The sequence below is a fragment of the Budorcas taxicolor genome, chromosome 7 (assembly GCF_023091745.1).
Source record: "Budorcas taxicolor isolate Tak-1 chromosome 7, Takin1.1, whole genome shotgun sequence".
In the NCBI taxonomy this organism is placed as follows: Eukaryota; Metazoa; Chordata; class Mammalia; order Artiodactyla; family Bovidae; genus Budorcas; species Budorcas taxicolor.
Genome location: NC_068916.1, coordinates 18,157,673 through 18,183,441, shown reverse-complemented (window position 1 = coordinate 18,183,441; position 25,769 = coordinate 18,157,673). Strand labels below are relative to the sequence as shown.

At 48.6% G+C, this 25,769-nt stretch overlaps 1 protein-coding gene across 1 annotated transcript; it reads right to left on the bottom strand.

Annotated features, from left to right (window-relative positions):
* Nucleotides 1–1,514: 1,514 nt before the first annotated feature.
* ACER1 (alkaline ceramidase 1) lies at nt 1,515–23,969 on the bottom strand. The gene is made up of 6 exons (XM_052644284.1): nt 23,877–23,969; nt 6,486–6,600; nt 6,261–6,402; nt 5,186–5,323; nt 2,139–2,276; nt 1,515–1,683 (listed from the first exon to the last, which is right to left on the bottom strand). The coding sequence occupies exons 1-6, from the start codon at nt 23,967–23,969 to the stop codon at nt 1,515–1,517; spliced, it is 795 nt and encodes a 264-aa protein (XP_052500244.1).
* Between the last annotated feature and the right edge of the window lie 1,800 nt (nt 23,970–25,769).

The window sequence follows — 25,769 nt, the reverse complement described above, 5'->3', positions numbered from 1 at the left end:
AACAATGAATGAATGATCGGATGAGTAAATTAAAGGAGAGATAGACGGATGGTTCAATGGTGAGTTCAAAAGAATGAATGGATGGATGGATGAATGGACAGATAAAGGATGAGTAGATGGGTGGATGTTTGCCAGACACCATTCTGAGAACTTTACATATGTTATCTTGTTTTATCTACACAGAAATCTAAAGAAGGAAGGAGTGCTTTACAGACAAGGTCCTTGAACTTCAGAGGTAGAGGGGTAAAAAAATCACTTCCCTCAGAAAATACAAATAGGAAATAGTGGAGCAAGATTCAAATTTACATCTGCCTGACTCCAAGCCCTGAGCTCTTAACCACTGTGGAAACCACCCTCCTCCCTCTCTCCTCTCACTTTGAGAGCCTGTACCAGCCACCATGGGCTTGCCTGTTACCAACTGCTAAAGAATCTGCCTGCAATGCAGGAGACCCCAGTTCGATTCCTGGGTTGGGAGGATCCCCTAGAGAAGGGATAGGCTACCTACTCCAGTATTCATGGGCTTCCCTGGTTGCTCAGATGGTAAAAAAAATCCACCTGCAATGAGGGAGACCTGAGTTTGATCCCTGGGTTGGGAAGATCCCCTGGAGGAGGGCATGGCAACCCATTCCAGTGTTCTTGCCTGGAGACTCCCATGGACAGAGGGGCCTGGTGGGCTACAGTCCATGGTGTCACGAAGAGTCAGACATGACTGAGTGACTAAGCTCAGCACACAGCACCCATGTCACCCAGTCCAGGCCTCCATGAGGCTCCAACGCTACCAGCCCCATAAGTCCGTGGGAGCACGTGTGAGCATGTGAGGATCCCTGAGGTCTCTGCATGCACATGAAGTCACTTCGGTCATGTTCAAACTCTTTGAGACCCCATGGACTGTAGCGCCCAGGCTCCTCTTGTCCATGGGATTTCCTAGGCAAGAATACTGGAGTGGGTTGCCATTTCCTCCTCCAGGGGATCTTCCTGATGCAGGGGATCAAACCTGCGACTTTTATGTCTCCTGCATTGGCAGGCAGGTTCTTTATCACTAGCACACATGCTTGAGTGTAAGGTGACCAGAAAACATGTCCATTCTCTAGGATGCCTCCCAAGTATCAGTGACACTGCACAGCCAAAGACAGGTCTGAAGAGTCTCACAGTGACCACCACTGTTTATAAGATGCCCAGGGACCAAGCCCCAGCCTGAGGTCATTCCCAGTGGCTCCCACAGAAGCACAGCGCCTCAGAGATCCAGCCCCACAGGCCGTGTGAAACGGTAAACCTGGAAGAGGAAGTGAAAGAGGATGGAGGCGGGTCATGGAGGGCAGCTCCAGAGTCATCAGACTGCAGCACAGAGAGGTCATGAAGTCCATCCCCTGCCTCGGTACGGGGGCACGGAGGACCAGGATGATGAGGAGAGGGAGCCGGAGCGCAGAACTGCGAGCATCTCCCGGTCTCCCAATACAGGCTGCTGTCCTCGGTGGATGCGTAGGTGTCTGGTGATCAAGAAGCCCTGGTGGACCTCAGCAGCTCTTGTGGTCATCACCCATCTCCACATAGGGCAGCCCCATGGGCCAAGTGTCCCGAGGCCAGTAGCGGACTTTGATGGTTTTGTTCGGCATCTCGTATGTGGAATCCACCACAGCCAGGATGACTATGCCATAGGGGAAGGTGAAGCTGATGAGTACATGCCTGGGTGACAAGGTGGAGAGAGGGAAAAGATGCCCCAGCAGTCAGCTTGATGGCCCCAGCCCCACCTCTCCTGGATCCTGGCCATCAAAAGGGATCTCCTGACCACACATCCCCAAGACATACACACACATCCCAGGATCTGTGCCTGCCCCCGCTTCCCCCAGGCTCCTGCTCCAAGCTCTGGCATCTGAGATTTTCTGCTTCTAGGACCCAAGTGAAAGCATTAGTTGCTCAGTCATGTCTGACTCTGCAATGCCATGGATTGTAGCCTGCCAGGCTCCTCTGTCCATGGAATTCTCCAGGCAAGAATACTGGAGTGGGTTGCCAAGCACTTCTCTAGGGAATCTTCCTGACCCAGGGAGTGAACCCAGGTCTCCCACATTGCAGGTGGATTCTTTACTGTCTGAGCCACCAGGGAAGCCCCTAGAGCCCAAGACCACAGGGTAAATGCTTACCAGATGCTGTGCAGGTAGGAGAAATTAATCCATTGCCAGAAACTGCAAAGCAGGCGGTCACTGATCCAGCTAGTAAAGGCGAGAGCCCAGATAACCGTGGAGACCTCAATCAGATGCCGGAGCTCCTTATTATTGGTCCTAGGGAGGGAAGAAGGGAGATGAGAGCCTGACTCAGCTAGCAGAGCCCCAGGGGGCTGATGGGAAATTCCTCTATTCCAGGAGAGGAGGCTCAGAGGAGGGAAGGATCACGGGGCAAGGTGGGGGAGGGGCCAGACCCATGCTAACACGTGGGGACTGCTCACAGCAATGCTATTGTTCCCATTTTGTGGATGAGAAAACTGAGGCACGTGAGATTAAGTATGCCTCATACCCCACCCCAAGGTTACACAGCCAGTATGTGGGGTCTGAATCAGGTTTATCAGAATACAGAAGCCGCAGCCAACAAGCCCTTCTGTGTTTGTGCTTTGGGGTATAAGTGTATGTGCACCTGTGGGCTGGTGCATGGGAATTTATGTCCATGTGGCTCTGAGAATACATGTGTATGTGTGTGGGAGGGTGTCCCATGTCATGGGACAACTCAGGACTAGACTATGTATTTCCCCAACAGCAGAACTAACCCAATGTCTCTTGGGAAAGAGCTTATGAGATATTAATGAGGCAATAACTCCTTCATGGGTCAAAGTGCAAGCCCTGCCTGCTAGCCTAAAAGGGGACAGTCTGAACACCAAAACAAAACAAAACCACACACCTAAGAATTGGTAAAATTTGAGTACAGATGGTAAAGAATCTGCCTGCCAATGCAGGAGACACAGGTTCAATCCCTGGGTTGGGAAGATTGCCTGGAGAAGAAAATGGCAACCCACTTCAGTATTCTTGCCTGGAGAATTCCATTGAGAGAGGAATGTGGTGGGCTATAGCCCATGCGGTCGCAGAGAGTCGGACATGGCTGAGTGATTTAGCATGCACACACATGTAATTACACAAGATGCTGCCTCTGGTGGAGGTGGGGAGAATCTGGGTGAAGGGTACACAGGACTCTGTACTATTTTTGCAGCTTGCTCTGAGCCTGTAATTATTTCAGAATAAAAAGTTAAAAATACAGCATAGTGACTGCAATGGATTGAAACACTTCAGAGATAAATGTCCATGAGTTCATAATGCTTAAAAAAAAAAAACAAAAACTCTCATTGGTCCTTACCAGAAATGGCTAAGGCACCAACTCATTGCTCTGGAAATTAATTTTCAAAAGGGAAAGAATTAACTCCCAATCCTGTCTTTCCTGTCCAAACTGTATTTCAAGGTTGATGAGCAAACATTCTTCTGTCTGGATGGATGGAGTCCAGACAAGGAAGGCAGAAGGAATAATAGAATCTGAAAACCACCCTTTTGCGCCCTCTAAGGAGATCACGGGTGGAGACAGCATGAAATGGCTGCTGGAATCATTAGGGGAAAGGTCTGTAGAAAACTTTATAACGAAGGATCTGGATGACACCATCTGAATCCCCACAGAGCAAACATAATGGCACTGAAAGCAGGACGACCACTCGTTACGGGGTCTTAATGGGCTGGAACAGGCAGCACCCAGTGCCACACATGGAGTGGAAAAAAAAGTTAAAGCTAAAACTAGATCTATTAATTTGCAGAGAAAAAAAAAAAAAGGAAACAGGTTGGAAGACACCACAGGAACCAGTTGGCCAAATTCAAGATTCAGCATGTACTACAGGACAAATCTTTGAGCTTCTGTTATCAAACCAGAGGCACGAAGAAAGGGGGAAGGGGGAGAGGACTGCTATAAAAGAAGGAACACCTGAGGGACTGTGTTTGCCTTCTGATTTAAACAAGACCGAGCACAAGAAGACGTCTTTGGGAAACTGAGGAAAGGTCAGTGCAAACTGGTATTATTTATAGATGCTGTTCTAAGGAAGCATCTTCCATTCGTCTCTCTAGATCCTCCGCTACCTTTCCCCAGCCAGCCCTGAGCCTCAAGGGCTGGCAGGGTATGGGGTGGGGGAGCTGAGTTATGCGGACCTGGAAATAAATATTCCAATTGTACCCTCCCTCCACCATTTGATTCCTTGCTGGGGCTCCCCATTGGTCAACCCACCTGGAAACCATTGACCTACCCAACTGGAAACCATTGGCCAATCCAAATGAAAACCATTGGCCATCCCAACTGGAAACTGTTGGCCAACCCAACTGGAAATCATTGACTTACCCAATTGGGAGCCCAAGGATAAGGGCTTGGCCCTTATCCTGGATTTGGCCCACACAACCTCCCTCTGGGATTGGCTCAGGCTGACTGTAACCAACAACTGGAGGTCACAGCTCTGGCCAAGAAGACTCTCTGCTACCTCTCTCCTTCCAGATTCTTGCAATCACTCCTTGCCATCACTCCCCATCCCAGGTCTCCTGATGAGCATGGAGTCCCGTATTAACAGAGGGGTTCTAAATGATCTCTAGTGATGTTCCCACAGTCTGCCCTCTTCTTTGTAAACAACCCTTTTATACAACTCTCCTTAAATGGCCCCATTTGGGAGTTCCTTCTCTAGCCTGCCAAGACCTAGCATGGGTTAAAAATGATAATTTTTTATCAGGAAAGTGAAACCCTGAACAATTAATGGGTGACATTACATGAAATCTACGGGGATAGAGAATCCAGGTTGGGGACCTCCCTGGTGGTCCAGTGGTTAGGACTCTGAGCTTCCAATGCAAGGGGTGCAGGTTCCATTGTTGGTTGGGGAACTAAGATCCCACGTGCCATGTGGCCAAGAAAAAGAAAAAAAGGAATGCAGGTTGGCAACATGCTGTTGGGGCTGGTTCGTGGGCACATGGAGGTTTATGATACAATGCTCTCCACTTGTATGTGTGTTTGGAGGTTTTCAGAGAAGAAGGACAAACTCTGCCTTAGATTTCAAATCCTGGTCCTGGCCCTAGCTGGTGAATGGTCCTGGGGAAGGGAACATGGTGAGGCTTTTCTTCGGGGGGTGGGTGCGGTTCCTGGAAGAGAAAGGGGTGCCACCTCTCGGGGCACCTGCAGTCACACCCACTTCTTGTACTCCTGGACCACGATGTAGACAATGTGCAAGCCAATGGCGTTTAGGGCATATGCGTTGAGCGTGGGCCTCAGGAAGGACAGGAAGGTACTGACCAGGGTGATGATGACGATCAATGAGATGTACCGGGACCTGAAGGGAGAGAAGGTCTCAGCTGTGGCGGGGCCAGGCAGGGGCAGGGTGGTTGAGGGGTATTCCTGTGGGGTTTGGGTAGTCACATGGAAATCTCATGGCTGAGATGGATAAGAAAAGGGAAGGGGTTCTGAGAAGCCCAACTGAGCTCAGAAAAAGGTCTTAAGACTCTCAAGAGGGCTCAGTAAAAAAGGTCAGATGAGGGTCCCAAAGCCCAGGTAAATTCAGGCAAGAGTCTCAGGTGAGCCAGGTGGGATTAAGGAAGGAGCACCAGGGGTCCCAGAAACTATTAGGAGAGAGGTCCTGAAGGCTTGGATTTCCCCAGTGGCTCAGTGGTAAAGAACCCACCTGCCAATGCAGGAGACCCGGGTTCCACCCCTGGATCAGGAATATCTCCTGGAGAAGGAAATGGCAACCCACTCCAGTACCCTTGCCTGGAGAATCCCATGGACGGAGGAGCCTGGTGGGCTCCAGTACATAGCGTCACAAAGAGTCGGACACGACTGAGCACGCACACGCCTGGAACCCCAAAGCAGGCTCAGAAAGGCCCTGGAGAAGCTCTCAACTCTCCAGGTGGGATAAAAGGAAGAATAAGCAGGTGGGTAAGGGGACAACAGAGGACGAGATGGTTGGATGGCATCACCAACTCAAAGGACGTGAGTTTGAGCAAACCCCGGGAGATGGTGAAAGTCGAGGAAGCCTGGGGGGCTGCCGTCCATGGGGTCACAAAGAGTCAGAAATGACTGAGTGACGGAACAACAACCAGGGGAGGATTCCAGGGCTCCCAAGTATGCTCAGAAGAGGGGTGCCTGGAAGTCCGGCTAGGTCAGGCAGGGTCAGGAAAAGGTCCTGGGGTGTTGAGGGGAGGGACTCCAAAGAGGGTCTGAAGGATAGGTGGGCTCTGGTAGGATTGACAGAGGGCCGGCCCCTGCCCCACCTGTTCTCCCCTAGGAAGGCAGGGAAATAGCAGCGGGGCAACCATAAGCTGTAGCCGCTGGCCAGCAGCCACAGGATAGTGATCTCATCCAGCATCTGGCCCAGGAAGCTGAGCGTCATGTGAAAGTACATGGAGAACAGTCCTGGAGGGAGAGACAAAGGCAGGTGGTCAAGGGTGTTGTCCCTCTGCCCCCCACCCCCGCACTGTCCCCATGTCCCCACCTACCTGTGATTGTGAAGAGAATGAACAACACGTAAATGTAGCGCGAGCGTTTCTGGATATATGGGCGCATCAGAAATGTCATGAGGGGCCCAAAGATGAAGAAGGTGACATTGCTGAACTGGAGAAGGAAGCGGAAAGCATAGTGAGGGGCTGTCAAGACAGAGGAGGCCGAGCACGGTCGCCCTCAGTCATTGCCCAGCTGGTCAGCAGCCATCTTTCAGGCAGTGAACTGGCCCAGGGTCTATCCATCTTTCAGCTGACCAGTCAACCACTCATTGGTAGATCCATTTCTCCATCCATTACTCCGTGGGCTCATTAACTCATGCAATGCACGTGGTGAAAACTATCTACTAACATTCTCCTTTCAGCAACAGTGTCCCCCAAGTTTGAGCTGGGCATTCAACTACTCAGCCAAAGACTACATCCCCCAGCCTTCCTTGCAGCTCACTGTGGCCTTGGGATCTGCTCTAGCCCATGGGACAGGACTGTAAATGAATCATCACTATAACTTCCAGGTCAGTTCTCAAGAAGCTGCTTGAGGCTTGCTCTCTACTTCCTATGGACTGAAATGCAAACACAGTGGTCATGAACTGGCCTTGGCCTTGTAGACAAGGAAAGAGAGTGCAATACCCTAGTGACTCACTTCTAAAAAATAGCCTGTGGGGACTTCCCTGGCAGTCCAGTGGTTAAGAATCCACGTTGCAATGCAGGGGGTTTCCCTGGTAAAGAATCTGTCTGCAATACAGGAGACCTGGGTTCAATCCCTGGGTCGGGAAGATCCCCTGGAGAAGGGAATGGCTACCCACTCCAGTATTCTTGCCTGGAGAATTCCATGGACAGAGGAACCTGTCAGGCTACAGCTCCTGTCAGGCTACCTGTCAGGAGTTGTGAAAGAATCAGAGAGGACTGAGCAATTAACACTTTTACTTGCAGTGTGGGGGACATGGGTTCAATTCCTGGCCAAGGAACTCAAATCCCGTGTGCAATTAAGCCCCCACATCTACTGAGCCTGTACACCACAACTAGAGAGTCCATGTGCTTCAACAAAAGATCCTGCATGCCAGAACTAAGACTGTGACTAAGACTAAACTCTGCCAAATAAATAAGTACTAAAAAAGAAAAGAAATACAGGGAGCAGGGACTTCTCTAGTGGTCCAGTGGCTAAGACTCTGAGTTCCCAATGCAGGGGGTCTGAGTTCTATCCTTGGTCAGGGAACTAGATTCCACTTGCCACAACTAAAGATTCCCCATGCTATAACTAAGACATGAAGCAGCCAAATTAAAAAAAAAAAATTACAGAGCACAGTGGTGGGTATGGGGAAAATCATTCACCTGACACAAGGTCAGCATCTACTAGCCTAGGTCCTGGTCACCTGTACAGTTTCCCAAGACAGGAGCCCTCCTGATTCCAAAGCTCTCCTGGGACAATGATGGAATCAGCTCAAAGGTCACCATTTAAGAACCTAGCCTTGGCAAACTGGTTTCCAAGCCCATGGTCCCACCTATGTACTTGTTTTCCATGCCCAAGTCTCTGATGTTTATCAATGGACAAGGTCAAACACAACTCCTGGAGGGCCACCCAGTTCACAGCAGCTATCCTAGAACACAGAGATGCCCCTCCTTCCCAACTTGCCCTGTCTATATCACAAAACCCTACCCCACTGGAATAGATACTCATGCCAAAGCAGGATACCAGGCTTTCTCTTTTAGGAGTTTGAAACTTGGAACAGGCACAAAGCCTGGGAGTCACCAAGATCGAGTTGCATCATTGACAGCTCTCTACAGAGGCCCTGGGATATTGTTGTGATATTTAAGTTGTGACAACCATTTTGCAACCCATGAGAAGACAAGGCTGAGGGAAAAAAAAGCGAATGCTTGAGGACGGTATCTGCACATCTGCTGAATCCTGCAGACCTACTGCAGGTCCCAGCCTTCCTAAAACAACTCATCTTTCCATTTTTTAATGCATCTCACTATCTTTCCAATATTCTCTCTTTCCCCTTCTTGTTTGTTTCTTTGTCTTGGTTTTTGGTTAGTTTTTTTTTTTTTTTTCCTAATTGAAGTACAACTTATTTACAATGTTGTGTTAAATTCAGGTATACAGCAAAGTAATTCAGTTACACATATATTTGTTCTTTTTCAGATTCTTTTCTATTATAGGTAATTACAAAATTCTGAATATGATTTCCTATGCTATACAGTAGGTCCTTGTTTATCTATTTTATATATATATATAGTTTGTATCTGTTAATCCCAAGCTCCTGGTGTATCCATCCTCTTTGATAACCGTAGGTTTGTTTTCTTTGTGAGTGTTTTGTAAATAAATTCACTTGCGTTGTTTTTAGATTCCACGTGTAAGTGACATCATGATATTTGTCTCCGTCTGACTTACCTCACTTAGTATGCTAATCTCTAGGTCCATCCATGTTGCTGCAATGGGCAAAGTTTCATTCTTTTTTTTAAATTGTATTCATTTATGGCTGTGCTGGGTCTCCAATGCTGTGCGCAATGGGGGCTAGTTGCGGTGAATAGGGGCTACTCTTCAATACAGTGTACAAGCTTCTCGTGGCAGTGGCTTCTCTCGTTGCTGAGCACAGGCTCTGGGTGTGTGGAGACTTCAGTAGTTGCAGCACATGGGCTTAGCTGTGCCATGGCATGAGGGATCTTAGTTCCCTGATCAGGGGTCGAACCCACATCCCCTGCACTGGCGGGCAGACTCTTAACCACTGGACCACCAGGGAAGTCCTGTTACATTTGGTTTTATGGCTGAGTAGTACTCTGGAGAAGGAAATGGCAACCCACTCCAGTACTCTTGCCTTGAAAATCCCATGGATGGAGGAGCTTGGTGCAGGCTACTATCCATGGTATCGCAGAGTCAGGCACGACTGAGTGACTTCACTTTTCACTTTCGGTACTTCACTGAGTGTAGGTCCCACATCTTCTTTACGCATTCATCTGCCAAAGGACATTTAGGCTGTCTTCATGTCTTGGCTATTGTAACAATGCTGCTATGAACACAGAGGCGCATGCATCTTAAATTCGTGTTTTTGTCTTTTCCAGATGTATGCCCAGGAGCGGTAAGGTAGCTCTCTACAGGCTGAGCCCCATGAATCCATCAGCAGTGGTATATTAGCTAGGGTTCTTTCGTAGCAAGCAACAGAAAATGATTCTGATGAACTTAAACTATAAATATAAATTGTGTGTGTGTGCACGTGTGTGGGTACTTATTTAATTGACCAAATTATTTATTCATGTATTTGTTCATTCATTCATTCATTTATTACAATGAGCTCAATAATTAAAGGAATTGCAGAGGACAAGAAAACCGGAAACCAGAATAGCTTTGGCCCTTTAATAGACAATCTCTCCAGGGGACAATTTTGGGTATGAATGAAAACAACTGTATTCAGTCTTTACTGTGCAAGCCCAAACTTCAAATTCTGGAGAGTGGGGATGTCCCTAGTGGTCCAGTGGTTAAGAATCCACCTTGCAGTGCAGGGGAAGCAGGTTCAGTTCCTGATTGGGAAACTAAGATCCCACATGCCACACAGCAACTAAGCCCACACACCACAACTGTTGAGCCCATGCATCACAACCATAGAGTCCATGAGCTGCATGGAAGATCCCACACACTACCACTAAGACCTGACACAGCCAAATTAATTTAAAAAAAAAGTCTGAAGAGTGTAGCCTGGGCCACATCTGATCCTTGGAGGAGACTACTTTGAGTGACCATCCCACCGAGACCATAACCAGGTGGCTGATGAAGGGGAAATGGAGCCATGGATACTGAATGGGCAAAAACCCCACACAAATCTGGTGTCCCCTCCATCTCCAGCCACATGCCAGCCCTTGGGGAAACCAAGCATGCCTGAAGATGCTGAGCCATCCAGCCTCCCAAACTCTTAAGCCTCCACTTAGAACACATTTGTGACTCCCATGCATCAAATCCAGATTCTTTAACTTGGCGTACACATTCCCTCCATAGCTAACTTTCCCCACCTTCAACTGTACAATCTGGGTGGAAAGAATAACTCAGCTCCTCCAGAGGAGTCTTCCTTTACTTCTTACCTCCTGGAGTTTTCACAGACTCTTCCCACTGCCTGTAAGGCTCTCATTCCCATGTAGCCCTCTTTGCCAGCCCAACTACTCTGTATTTAGCCTGGGGATTGCTTTCTTCCTAAAGCCTTCCTAAGCCCACAAGGCAGGGTCAGGGTGGTCTTCCTTTGTGTCCCATGCAGTCCCATGTTCCTGACCCTGGTCTTGCTGTTCTAGAACTATCTGGGTCTCCTGCTACATCTAGTCTTGAGAATAGGGATTGTGGCTTCTGCCTTCTCCATTATAACCTCAGGAGCCAGAATACAGTACAAAAAAGTCTTACTGAATGACCCAGATAGCCACGATGGTGTGGAGTCAAACATCCTACAGTGTGAAGCAAGTGGGCCTTAGGAAGCATTACTATGAACGAAGCTAGTAGAGGTGATGGAACTCCAGGTGAGCTATTTTAAACCCTAAAATATGCTGGTGTTAAAGTGCTGCACTCAGTATGTCAGCAAATTTGGAAAACTCAGCAGTGGCCACAGGACTGGAAAAGGTCAATTTTCATTCCAATCCCAAAGAAGGGCAATGCCAAAGAATGTTCAAACAACTGTACAACTGCACTCATTTCACACGCTAGCAAGGTTATGCCCAAAATCCTTTGAGCTAGGTTTCAGCAATACATGAACCTAGAACTTCCGCATGTACAAGTTAGGTTTAGAAGAGGCAGAGGAATCAGAGATCAGATTGCCAACATCTGTTGGATCATAGAGAAAGCAAGGGAATACCAAAAAAATCTACTTCTGCTTCACTGACTATGCAAAAGCCTTTGTGTGGATCACAACAAACGCAAAATTCTTAAAGAGATGGAAATACCAGACCACTTAACCCTCTCCTGAGAAACCTGTATGTGGGTCAAGAAGCAACAGTCACAACCTTACATGGAACAACTGACTGGTTCAAAATTGGGAAAGGAGTATGACAAGACTGTATATACTGTCACCCTGCTTATTTCACCTCTATGCAGATTTCACCATGCAAAATGCAGGGCTGGATGAATCACGAGCTGGAATCAAGACTGACGGGAGAAGCAGCAACAACCTCAGACATGCACATAATACCATTCCAATGCCAAACACTGAAGAGGAACTAAATAGCTTGCTTTTTATAAAATATTTATTTATGGCTGTGCTGGATCTTTGTTGCTGCTTCTGGGCTCTTTCTCTAGTTGTGGTGCACGGGCTTCTCATCGCAGTGGCTTCTCATTGCAAAGCAAGGGCTCCAAGCACGGGCTTCAGTAGTTGTGGCGTGAAGGCTTCCAGGGTTTAGAGCACAGGCTCAATAGTTGTGGCGCACTGGCTCAACTGCTCCCAGGCGTGTGGGATCTTCCCAGCTCAGGGATTGAACCTGTGTCTCCTGCACTGGCAAGGGAATTCTTCACCACTGAGCCACCAGGGAATCCCTAAACAGTTTCTTAATGAAGCTGAAAGGGGAGAGTGATCTCCTATTGACTGTCTCTCAAAACAGTTCAAATGGATTTACCTGTCACACACGGGAAAACACTTGGCAAGGACATCCCTGGTGGGCCAGTGCGGTGGACATGGGTTCAATCCCTGGTCCTTGAAGATCCCACATGCTGAGGGGCAACTAATTTGAGTGGCACCAAGTTAACTGAGCCCATGTACCTAGAGCCCATGCTCCCCAACAAGAGATGCCCACACATGCCACACCTAGAGAAGGCCTGGGCACCGCAACAAAGACCAGCTCAGTCAAAAAAAGTAGTGAATTTAAAAAAAATACTTGGCAGAGGGTCCTGCATCTAGAAAGTTCTGAATAGAAGGCGCTATAACTGTTACTTTCTAATCTTTTGAGCACGTGGCTTTACAGGTTGTTCTTAATCCTCACACACCCGTCAAGGCCAGGCTTTCTAGTTCCTGTCTGGCAATGTGGAACCTAAGTCTCAGAGAGGTGGAGTGATTCCTCCGAGGTTGCACAGCTCTGAAGTCTGCTTTTACCCCATGCTTTGAAAGATAGGATGGGAGTTCCCTGGTGGTCCAGTGGCTAAGAGTCTGTGCTCCCAATGCTGGGGGCCCAGGTTCCACCCTTGGTCAGGGAACTCGATCCCACATGCCACAGCCAAAGATATCACAAGACGCAACTAAGACCCAAACGAATAAATAATTTGTTTGCAGCTAAACAAATAAATAAAATTTTTTTAAAAAATTTAAAGAAAAACAAGAGGACTAGATGTGTGGTGATGATTAAAGGGGGGTTCCCCTGTTTCCTGGATGTGTTGTCTAATTTCTGTGAGTCCCCCTTTCATGCACTAGTGAAATTCATGCACCAGTGAAATTCATGCACCATCAATGCTGTCTAGGTTTTGATGATCCTCTCCTGTTTTACTGTAAACCTAGATAGTGTATTAAAAAAGCAGAGACATTACTTTGCTGACAAAGGTCCGAATAGTCAAAGCTATGGTTTTTCCAGTAGTCATGTACAGATGTGAGGGTTGGACCATAAAGAAGGCTGAGTGCTGAAGAACGGATGCTTTTGAACTGTGGTGTTGGAGAAAACTCTTGAGAGTCTGTTGACAGCAAGGAGATCCTTTAGGACAAGTCAATCCTAAAGGAAACCAACCCTGCATATTTATTGGAAGGACTTCTATGGAAGCTGAAGCTCCAGTACTTTAGCCACCTGATGCAAAGAGCTGACTCATTGGAAAAAACCCTGATGCTGGGAAAGACTGAAGGCAGGAAGAGAAGGGGACTACAGAGGATGAGATGGTTGGACGGCATCACTGACTCAATGGACATGTGTTTGAGCAAGCTCCAGGAGATGATGAAGGACAGAGGAGCCTGGTGTGCTGCAGTCCATGGGATCACAAAATTTGAACACAATGAGTGACTGGACGAGAACAACAGCAATGCTACCATGAAGGCTGTTGGCAAGGGATGAGGGGTGCATGAGGCCAGGCATTGAAAAGCTACCTTGCTGGGGGCATGGTTTCAGCTCAAGAAATAGTAAAGGCTGCTGCTGCTCTTGTTATTGTTGAAGGAGATATTAATAGCAGGCTTATTATGCTCCAAGCTCAGCTGCCTGCAGAATGAAGGTAGGGATTCTGAACGTCCTTGATTGTGTAGAATGAGGACACAGTGACGGGCGGTGCCTGTGACTAACAAGCTCCAAGTGGCTCTGGAGTCTCTGATAGAATCAGAGCCCAAGTTTCCCAATCACTGGCCCCACCCAGACTCCAAGAGTTGGGTGAGGCACCCGCCTGAGATTATGGCCAGTCCCGAGCTCTTACGCACGTGAGCTGGACTGCTTGGGTCCCGGCCCCAGAAGGTGACTTCACCTCAGTTCAGTCATTCATTCACTCATTCATTCGCTCAACAATCATCCACCCCTTCAGCACCGTCTGTGTGCTCAAGGACGTTGTTGTTGTTGTTGTTCAGTCACTAAGTTGGGTCTTTCTTCGACTCCATGGACTGCAGCATGCCAGGCTCCCCTGTCCTTCACTATCTCCCAGAATTTGCTCTAACTCATGTCAATTGAGTTGGTAATGCCATCCAAGCATCTCATCCTCTGTCAACCCCCTTCTCCTTTTGCCTTCACTCCTTCCCAACATCAGGGTCTTTCCAATGAGTTGGCTCTTCTCATCAGGTGCCCAAATTATTGCAGCTTCAGCATCAGTCCTTCCAGTGAATATTCAAGGTTGATTTCCTTTAGGATTGACTGGTTTGATCCTGCAGTCCAAGGGACTCTCAAGAGTCTTCTCCAGTCTCCTGCATTAGCAGGCAGATTTTTTTTTTTTTTTTTCACCATCTGAGCCATCTGGGAACCCTCCCTTCAAGAATATTACCAGTGTCTGAAACAAAGTCCCTGGGACTTCCCTAGTGGTCCAGTGGTTAAAACACTACACTTCCACTGTAAGGGGCATGGGTTTGATTCCTGGGCAGAGAACTAAGATTCTGCATTCCACTTGGCATGGCCAAAAAAAGGAAATAAAAAACCCTCAAAGACCCTCCCTTTACCAGGTATCCAGTCAGAGTTTGGGGGTTATTCTGTGCCTCATTTTCCTCCCCTATAAAATGTAGGCCTTGGGACTTCCCTGGTAGTCCAGTGGTTAAGAATCTGGCTATCAGTACAGGGGTTCACTCCCTGGTCCCGGAAGATCCCACATGCTGAGGAGCAACTCAGCTCGTGGGCCACAGCTACTGAACCCACACAGCCTGGAGCCGGTTGCTCCGCAGTAAGAACGGCCACTGCAATGAGATGCCTGCACACTGCGACGAGAGAGTAGCCCCCACTTGTCACAACAGGACAAAGCCGGAGCAGCAACGCAGACTCTGTGCAGCCAAAAATAAACAAGTAAGTATTAAGAAAAACCGCCACAGGCCCTATCTCTGAGCACCACGGTGAGGATTAGAGAACTGAGTGCTGCCAGCCCAGGGCGTTTTGGCAGTTTTGTTCACTGCTGCCAGGCCCCCAGTGCCTGGCATGCAGTAGGTGCCCAGCAAAGTTTTGTAGAGAATAGTACATGCAAAGAATATGTGTCAGGGGAATTCCCTGGTGGTCCTGTGGCTAAGACTCTGCACTCCCAATGCAGGGGGCCCAGGTATGATCCCTGGTCAGGGAAGGAGATCCCACATGTGGCAGATAAGAGTTCACAACTAACAGATCCTGGATGCTACAACTAGGACCTGATGCAGCCGAATAAATTAAGATTTCTTTAAAAAAAGAATATGTGTCAACAGTGCATACATACGCCTGGTGCTTGCACAGTGTGCCATGGGGCAGCTATTATTCTAGAATGCTTTGCTGTTTGGATCATCAAAATCGGGCAGGGCATCTGGTAAGTGGATGTGGCTGGATTCCTTAGGGCTGGAAGGAGGAAAGGGAGCGAGATGGGGGAAGGGAAGAAGGAGAGGGAGGAAGGAAGGAGACTGACTTGAATTAACGCCTCATCTCATCTCAGCCTTTCTCATTTACCCACCATCCTGGGCTAAAACCACAGCCCCTGGACTTCCCTGGTGGTTCAGTGGCTAAGAGTCTACACTCCCAGTGCAGGGGGCACAGGTCTGGGAGGATTCCACATGCTGCTGGGCAATTAAGTCTGAGTCCCAATCACTGAGCCCAGAGCCGCAACTACTGAAGTCCACGCGATAGAATCTGCGCTCCGTAACAAGAGGAGCCACTGCAGTGAGAAGCCTGTGCACCACAATGAAGAGCAGCCCCCAGCTCATCACCACCAAAGAAAGCTCATGCACACCAGCGAAGACCAGAGCAGCCTAATAAATACTTTTTAAAAACATGCTTCTTTCCAAGACGCGACTTCACCTTCTGTGGCTTCCATGAAGACAGAAAACACCTGTTTTATCCTCAGCTGTGTCACCAATGCCTTTAAAGTTGGGCACCCAGTAGGCACTCCAGAAGAATTTGTTAAATCAATCAAATCAAGAAACATGTCTGGGGGGGCGGGGTGGGCAGGAGGGATAAATTATAGTGTAAGATTAATAGATACATACTACCGAATATAAAATAAATAATGTGGTGCTACTTTTCAGCACAGGGATCCATACTCAATACCCTATAATAAACCATAATGGGAAAGAACATGGAAAAGGATTTCCCTGGTGATCCAGTGGTTAGGACTCTGCATTCTCACTGCTGGGGCCCCGGGTTTGATCCCTAGCGGGGTAGCTAAGATGCCACAAGTAGTGAGGCATATATACTTTATATATATTATTTGTGTGTGTGTGTGTATATATACATACACTGCAGGCAGATTCCTTACCCACCGAGCCACCTGGGAAGTCCCAGCGCCCCACAGAAACCCCCTTGTTGCATAGGAACTCAGTCCTCTGAAGTAGGAAATGGCAACTCACTCCAGTCTTCTTGCCTGGAAAAGTCCACAGACAGAGGAACCTGGCGGGCTACAGTCCACGGGGTCCAAAAAGTCAGACATGACTGAGCACCATGGTCAATATCTGCTGAATAGGAGGAAGGAAGGAATGCGTTTTTCTTCCCTAGCAGATACCACAACCTGGCATCCTATACCGTTGACTCTCATTTAGTGCTTCCATCTCCCAGGACACCAACCCCACCTCCCGTGCATGCACACTCAGTCGTGTCCAACTCTCTGTGACCCCATGGACTGGAGCCCACCAGGCTCGTCTGTCCAAGGGATTCTCCAGGCAAGAGTACTGGAATGGGTTGCCATTTCCTCCTCCAGGAGGTCTTCCCCACCCAGAGGCTGAACCCATACCTCCTCTGTCTCCTGCATTGCAGGCTGGTTCTTTACCTGCTGAGCCACTGGGGAGGACCCATTCCAGCCCCGTGACGGCAGGCATTTCTGTCTGCTTTCATCACCGCTGTGTCCCTGGAGCTGGAGTAGTGCCTGGTTCCAGCAGTTCCCGATGAATGAAGAGGGAAATAAAGAGGTCATTTCAATCTACCCCAGCGTCAGCTCTAGGAGGCCAGCAGGGTGGGGGTCACAGAGGCCTGTTTCTCCGAAGGGGAAGAGAGAGCCAGAGGGACCTACTGAGTCTGGGCCCGGGATGTAGCAAGGGCATTCTCATCAGTTTCAGCTGTGCCATTATTCTATTCATGGCATCTGCTCTCCCTGAGAGAGCAGGAACCATGCCCTCCTCGGTTTCTGCTGGGCCTGGCATACCAGAGGTGCTCTGGAATTCATGGCTGTTGCTGTGGGAATTCCCTGGCCGTCCAGTGCTTAGGACCCGGCACTTTCACTGCCGGGCACAGGTTCAATCCCTGGTCCCTGAAACTATTAATATGATCCTGCAAGATGTGCAATGAAGCAAAAAAAAGAAAAGAAATTGCTGTTGCTGTGAATGTTGAGGAGAAGAAAGGCAGAAGAGGGAGGGGTGGTTTTGAGCTCATGGGACCTGTCAGTCACAGCCAGGTGCTCAGAGAGGGGCGGGCCTTGTGCCTGGGTCACATATCCAGGGAAGAGAGAGACAGGAGTTATTAGCACACTGCAGAGGCTAGCCATGCCAAGGTTGTCCAAAGAGGAGGTGAGGAAGCTGATGGAGGTGTGGGTACTGCAGCTGGCAACCTCCTGGCTCTTATCTCCCCACCAGTTCGATACCTGCCCCCCACCAGACTCGCCCTACTCATTCCCACCTGCCCATGCAGCTCCCCACAGCAGGCACGCCATCCCACTGCTCTGGATCTGAGCATCTGGGAGGGAGTTTTCTAGGGAGGATGGGATGCAGAGCTTCTGAAACTTTGGCAGGATCCCAGGGAAGAAATTTCAGCAGCACAGCTGCCTCTGGAGGTTAAAGTGGGGGGCGTGGGGAGCCTTGAAACATCTCCCTACACCACTTGAAACTCTCCCAACTTAACAGCAGCCCAGCAGGAGGCCACCAAGCCAGAGCAAACAGGCACCCACTGGGGTGGCCCACGCACCACGCACCATGCACCATGCTCATCCTATCCCAACCCTCCCACACCCCCACCACACTCTGTCCCAGCTGGACCACACTTCCAGACTCCTGGCCAGACTGTTAAATGCAATCAGGTGTCCCAGCCACCCTCACAGTGTGGAGTCCCCCATGTTCCCAAGTCTGCCATGATTCCCCACTGCCCGCACGATGGCGTGTGGACTCTTCTGCCTGGCAGCCTTGTCTTGGCCTCTGGAAACCTCACCAGCCCTTTTTCTCACCTTCCGTCCCGCCCCCTCCGGCAGGCAGCCTAGGTGCTGGCTTCCAGCTACCAGTTCTCGTCTCTCACCTCAAGACCTTGGCATATGCTGTTTCCTTTGACCCATCCACCTTAGAGAACATTAATTTATTCCTTAAGCTTCGAGGTTCCCTCCCCCACCCACCAAACGGAGGTGTCAGACCCCACCCCATAGTTCCCCACCATTACTTCGGGAGCCCTCTTTCTCCCTTAGTCATGAGCTAACCATGGGGTTGGGAGGAGTCCATTCCTAATTCTGAACCACCCCCTCCACAGCCTGGGGACCCTAAGCCTCTCTGGGACCTGGAATCACCCAACACAAGTTGGTTTATAGCATTTTTGCTGAATGCATAATGAGTCAGTCAGTGAATACAGGATAAATTTCAAACACTCCAACTCAATATTGAAAACTTCATCTATGCATTCCCCTGGTGGCTCAGTGGGTAAGAATCCACCTGTCAATGCAGGGGACCCGGGTTAGATCCCTGGTCCGCAAAGACTCCACACGCCGCAGGGCAACTAAGCCCCATGGGCCGCAACTGCTGAAGCCTGAGTGCCCTAGAGCCCGTGCCCAGCAAGAAGAGCAACCACAACAAGAAGCCTGCACGTGCACACAGCAGTGAACGAGGAGCCTCCGCTTGCTGCAACTAGAGAAAGACCCTGAGCAGCAACGAAGACCCAGCACAGCCAAGGATAAAATTTGTTCATTAATTTTTTAAAAAACCTTCATCTTTATCTCGCCCCATATTTTGGGCACAGAGACACACTTTCCCAAACTGGTTGTCTCTCTTTTACTTCCAGGACTTAGCACATCATTTTCTTCTCTTCTGCTCCCTTTCCCAGACTCCTACCAGCCTTGGTGAGCTCCTATTCTTCCTTCAAAACCCAACTCCTAGGTGCCCTCCTCCACGAAGCCTCCAGAAACCTGAGCCAAGTCCTCCAGCACGTCCTTCTTCTGTACCCTGACAGTGTTGGGCTGGGCCTTGCATCTACCAACTCCAGGCTCACAGCTCCTTTCCAGCAGATCAGCAAGAAAGCAAAAGATTCTTCAGAGAGCACTGTTTTCCAATTACAGGTTATGACTCCTAAATGGATTGTGATGAAATCCATGTGAATGAGTTAAAAATGTTCTTTCATGGGCTTTTCCTGGTAGTCCAGTGGTTAAGAATCCACCTTCCAATGCAGGGGACATAGGTTCAATCCCTGGTTGGGGAACTAAGATCTCACATACTAAGGGCAACTAAGACCAAGTGCTGCAATGACTGAGCTGTGAGCCTATGGGCACAACTAAGATCTGATGCAACCAGAAATAAATAAATATTAAAAAATTTTTTTTTCTACATCATCTTTCATTTACATACCTAGATCAAAAGCATGCTTTTAAATAGCTGCCTAGTATTCTGACATGTATTTAGCACTACACAGATTGGTGAAAATGTTATGCTTCTTTTTATTTTTTGGCTGTGCAGTTTACAGGATCTTAGTTCTCCAACCAGGCATTAAACCCAAGTCCTCTTCCCTGATGACTCAGATGGTAAAGAATCTGCCTGCAATGCAGGAGACCCGGGTTCCATCCCTGGGTCAGGAAGGTCCTCTGGAGAAGGGAATGGCTACCCACTCCAGTATTCTTGCTTGGGAAATCCCGTGAACAGAGGAGCCTGGCAGGCTACAGTCTGTGGAGTCGCAAAGAGTCTGACACAACTGAGCAACTAACACTTTCCCTTCACTCTTCCGTGAACGCGCAGAGTCCTAACCACCAAACTACCAGGAATTTTCTATGGCTTCTTTTTCAGTCACTTATTTATTGCCATTGCAAATGTCCCAGAGGTGACATTATACACAAACTTTGCCAGCCATAGGGATTATCTCTTTGGTGAAAGTTCCTAGAGGTACAATGGCAGGGTCAGGGGTAAAGTTTATTTGTAAATTGATGTCTTTTAAAATATTCTTAAATATTTCTTTATTTGGCTGCACCGGGTCTTAGTTGCAGCATCTGAAATTTTAGTTGTGCCATGTGGGATCTAGTTCCTGGACCAGGAATCAAACCTGGGCCCCCTGCATTGGGAGCACAGAGTCTTAGTTACTGAACCACCAGAGAAGTCCCTGTAAATTGATATCTTGACACAAGTTGTCAACTTGCTCGAAGGAGGCCGCAGAATGTGAGTGTGACCACATTCATTAAAAAAAAAAAACCAACTCATTTTTAACTCCTGATTTGAGAGGCCGAAAAGAAATATATATATTGTTTTCTATTTAGGCTTTAAAAAAGAAAAACTTCTTATATGAACAGGAAGCAGACTACAGCCCCCTGAGTCAAATCCAGCCCACTGTCTTTTGTATGGCCCATGTGCTAAGAATGATGTTTACAATTTTAAAAGGTCACAAAAAGGGAATTCTCTGGTGGTCCAGTGGTTAGGACTCAGATTCCATTGCAGGCGGCAAGGGTTCCATTCTTGGTCGGGGAACATCCCAGAAGAGGGAAAAAAAAAAAAGGTTTCAAAATTAAAACAAGGACAATATTGTGACACTTGACAGTTACTTGAAATTCACATTTTGGTGTCCACGAATAAAGTTTTATTGGCATTCAGCCATGTTCTTCTGTTTACATATCATCTTGGCTGATTTCTAGCTACAAGGGCAGAATTGAGTAGTTTTGAAAGAGATCATGTGGCTCCCCAAAATCCAAAACTACTGTCTATTTGGGCTTTCTAGGGAGCTCAGATAGTAAAGAATCTGCCTGCCAATGCAGAAGACATGGGTTTGATCCCTGGGTTTGATCCCTGGGTCAGGAAGATCCCCAGGAGGAGGGCATGGCAACCCACTGTAGTGCTCTTGCCTGGAGAATCCCATGGACAGAAGAAGTCTGGCAGGCTATAGTCCATGGGGTCGCCAAAGAGTTGGACATGACTTAGCTAAACAACACTGTCTATCTGGTTTTCACAAAAAGAGTTTGTGGGGGCTTCCCTGCTGGCTCAGGGGTTAAGAATCCGCCTGCCAATACGGGAGACACGGGTTGGATCCTTGATCTGGGAAGACCCCACATGCTGCAGAACAACTACGCCTGTGCACCACAACTACTGAGCCCACATGCCACAACTACGCAAGCCTGGGTGCCCTAGAGTCCGCACTCCACCACAAGAGAAGCCACTGCAACGAGAAGCTCGAGTACCGCAACTAGAAAGTAGTCCTTGCTCATCGCAACTAAAGAAAAGCCTCCACAGCCCAAAATAAATACATAAATTATATATATGTGTGTGTGTATATATATATATATATATAAAGGGAGTTTGTGGATCCCCAAAGTATATGCCTTATTAGCTATAGTGATGGGGTTAGGGAACTCGGAAGTGTGTTGGAGGAGAAAGTCTCTTCTATAACAACTCAGATTTGATTTCCCCATGCCCTGATCTATTTGCCAAAGCCTTTTGAGTAGAATAAAAGACATCCTAAGGAATTCCCTAGTGGTCCAGTGGTTAGGACTTGGCACTTTCACTGCCAGGGCCCGCTTTCGATCCCTGGGTCGGGGAGCTAGGATCCCACAAGCTGCACAGCCAAAAAAGAAAAAAAAAACAAACAAAAAAGATGTCCAAGGCAAATACTGTCTGGTGAAACTTCTGTTTCTGTCTGATAAGTATCTGGAAAGGCAGGTATTGGATGCTGATGATGTAGAAATCTGTCTGAATATGTGTCATGACCAGAATCGGTTTTTAGACCTACAGCCTTGGCAAGTTATCTACAGGCTATTCAATTTTCCACATTTAGAGACAGGCTGAGGGCTTCCCCGGCAGCCCAGTGGTTAGGACTGTGCTTCCACTGCAAATAGGCACGGTTCAATCTCTGGGACTTCCCTGGTGGCTTAGACGGTAAAGCATCTGTCTACAATGCGGGAGACCTGGGTTCGATCCCTAGATCGGGAAGATCCCCTGGAGAAGGAAATGGCAATCCACTCCAGTACTATTGCTTGGAAAATCCCATGGACAGAGGAGCCTGGTAGGCTACAGTCCATGGGGTCACAAAGAGTCGGACACGACTGAGCGACTTCACTTTCACTTTCAATCTCTGGTCCAGGATCTAAGATCCTGCAAGCCCCAAGGCACAGCGGAAAAAAAAAAAAAGACAGGTTGAAGAAGGATAGCATGGAGGGGAATTTTGCACAAGAGCACACGGATCCGGATGCAGCCCACACCTGAGCCAGCCCTTTCTCCACGCCTTCTGTGGGGTGGGTCTGGAGATGGAACTTTCTGGACTGCTGGGGAATGCAGAGAGGAGGGTTCCAGAATCCTCAGCCCTCTTCTCTGCCTCTAGGCCTTGGCATATTCAGCCCCCTCCCATTTTATAAGGCCACTGAGGGCCAGGAAGGGTCAGTACCTCAAAAGCTGGGGCAACCTCAGGGACGCCTCGGTTCTCAAACTCTCATGCTCCAGCTCTGGAAAGTGGTGAGGTCAAAGGTAACAGAGTCAGAGCAACTTGGGTATTGTGGCACTGAGCTTCCCCCTCCCCAAGAAAAAAACCTCTCCTGGATGTGTCAAGTTCAAATCCCACCTCTGAGTACGAGGGTGACCCTGGGCATATCCTTCAGTCTCCCTGGATGCCTGTTTCATCACCTGGAAAATGGGATTAACTAACTCCATACACTATGCATGTGTGCTAATTTGCTTCAGTTGTGTCCGACTCTTTGCAACCCCATGGACTAGAGCCCATCAGGATCTTCTGTCCATGGGATTTTTCAGGCAAGAATACTGGAGTGGGTTGCCATGCCCTCCTCTTGGGGATCTTTATATGTGGTGCCTAATTCCGAGGGAAGATTAAATGGGGTTTTTCAGGCAAAATATTTAGGACGATGCCTGGCACACAGTAAGTGCTCGATAAAGGCCATTACGTGCAAGACTGCATGCTCATCACTTATTGAGCATGTACTGTGTGCAGGGCACAGAGTAAAGGATGTTTCCTCATTACCCACCATCCTGGGGGCTCCAGGAAATGTCCCCAGCAGCCCGCACAGGATAGCATAGCTGCACGTGTCTTTGGTCACTCACAGATCTCAACCTTCAGTTAAATGCCACTGCCACTGACACAGGATTTTTGCGCTCTTTTGCTGTGCCCCCATAGCAAGAGCTGGGGAAAGGATGACCAGTCATCCTGTTATACCTGAAACTGAAGGGTCTCCTGACACAAGACTTATGGTGCTGAAGCCAAGACAGTCCCAGTAAACCGAGATGATTTAGTCACCCTGGGCTGAGAGTATAGCTGAGAATGAAGTAGACATAACCGCCTGCTCCAGGAAGTCCTCTCGGACCCACCCCTCCACCACTGGCTCAGAAGCCACCTCTCGGCTTCTCTGAAGCCGCCTTTGCACCCCCCTTTACAGCACCATCACCCTGGCTTATGAATGCCCGGAGCAGCCTCTGTATCCTCCACTCCAGCAGGGCAGAGAGGGCTCTTTCTCAGGTCACTATGGCGAGGCTCATGTCAAACAGAGACAGTCTAGTGAATGATAGCCAGCAAGGCAAGCCTTGCCTAACAGATGAGCAAACCGAGGCCCAGAGAGACGGGCCACTGGAGCAGGATTTCCCAGCAAGGAGGTGGAGGAGCTGGGGCTTGAACCCCTGTCAGCTGAGACTCTGTCCTGCCAGCCCTCCCCACCCGGCCCCTCACCGTGTTGTAGAACTCGGCCACCAGCTGTGAGTACTGGAAGTTGGGCTCACACCAGTCCACCTCGGAGCTCTGGTAGGCGAAGATGCTGGGCATCTCGACACCTCACCTGCCGCCCGCTGGCTGCGTCTGGCAGAGTGCAGCATCTGTGCCTACAGAGGGACAGGCCCAGCCAAGGCGGGGAGAGGATGGCGGGGTGCCCTGCGGCAGACAGGTCGAGAGGAGGAAAAACCTGCTGGACGGCTCCCTGGTTACACCAGGGACAGCCTGCCTGTAAGGTGGTGGCAGCTGCCCTGGGCATAAGCAGAGGGGCTGGCATCATCCAGGGAGGGCAAGGGGGAGTGAGAAAGGGGCCTCCCTTCCCTGCTCCCTAGGAGTGGGAGTTAGGGAGACTGTTCCTTGGAACAGTAATTTTAAATACTGGTGATGTTAGATCACCATCCTCACTTTACAGATGGGCAAAGTGAGGCATATGGCAAAGTCCTTTGGATAGAGCATGCAAGGTGAGGACACCAAGATGTGCACATACGCAGGCTCCCGACTCCAAGCTTCTAACCACTACCCAGACGCTGCCAAAGCTACACACCGCAGCCTCCCAGATCCAGGCCAAGAGCTGCACACCTGCCCCAACTGACTCCACTCAGCTCCCTTGGGGGCCTTTGGTGATATGACCTCCTTTGAGGGGCCCAGTCTTCCTGTCTGGGCTATGGGAGACTGGGCTGTATTGAAACCATTTCTCTTGGGCAGACGAGACTGCAGATACCTGGAGGGTCTGAGTTTTGGGAGGGACTGTGGACTTCCAGGCCTGGGGTTCCCAGTCCTGACTTCCCAGGGCTGCAGAAACCTCTGGTTTGAGAGTCAGACAGACTTGAGTTTGAATTCTGAGTTCCTCCCATTCCTAAGCAGTGTGACCATGGGCAAGTGAATTCACTACTTCAAGCCTCAGTTTTCTCACCTGTGAGATGAGAAATAATAGAACTTCCCTCTTAGGGATTCTGTGAAGATTTAATAAGCTGATATAGCATTTCCTTAGGGAGAACATTTTTTGGTGAGGTGGACCTGCATTCACTTAGCTGTGTAGCGAGAAATCTATTTACTCTTTTCAATTCTCAATAGTTCTAGAAGAGGGGCTCAGTTGGTGCTAATATATGTTTATGCCTCAACATTTAATCCCTTTGTTTGATAAACACAAACAAAGTACTGTTTGCCTGCCTTCAGCAGGCAACAGTATCCAGCTAGACCATCTAGACATTATTTACTTATACTGTATTTATTTTAAAGTAAGTTTGTCTTCTAGCTGCTCATAGCCACTTTCCATTCATGGCAGAGTTCTTCCAAAGTTTCTTTTTAAAAATAAACTGACTGAAGCCTTCTAATTCTTGTGGTGGTTACAAAAATCTATACAGGTGAAAAAGACTGCATAGACAGATATGATAGACACACAGATGTGAATAATGACAAACTTGAAATCTGAATAAGATCTATAAATCACACTGACTTGGTTTTGAAATTGTATCATTATATAATACGTAACCCAGGTAAGAGAAATCAGAGAAATATGATAGAAGGATACAGATCTGTCTGTACACTTTTTGCAACTTCTTGTGAGTGTACAATTATTCCAATATAAAGAGTTTTTTAAGTAACTGGTTTGGGGTTTTCATTGGTGGATGAATGGCTCAACAAAATGTGGTCTATCCAAGCAAAGGGATATTATTCAATGTTAAAAACGGAAGAAGATTCTGACACCTGCTACAATATGGATGAACTCTGGGGATATGATGCTCAGTGAGAGAAGCCTGTCACAAAAGGACAAATACTGCCCGATCCTAGTCACAGGAGGTCCCTAGAGGACCTCAAACCATAGAGACAGGAAGTGGGGGCCAGGGGCTGAGG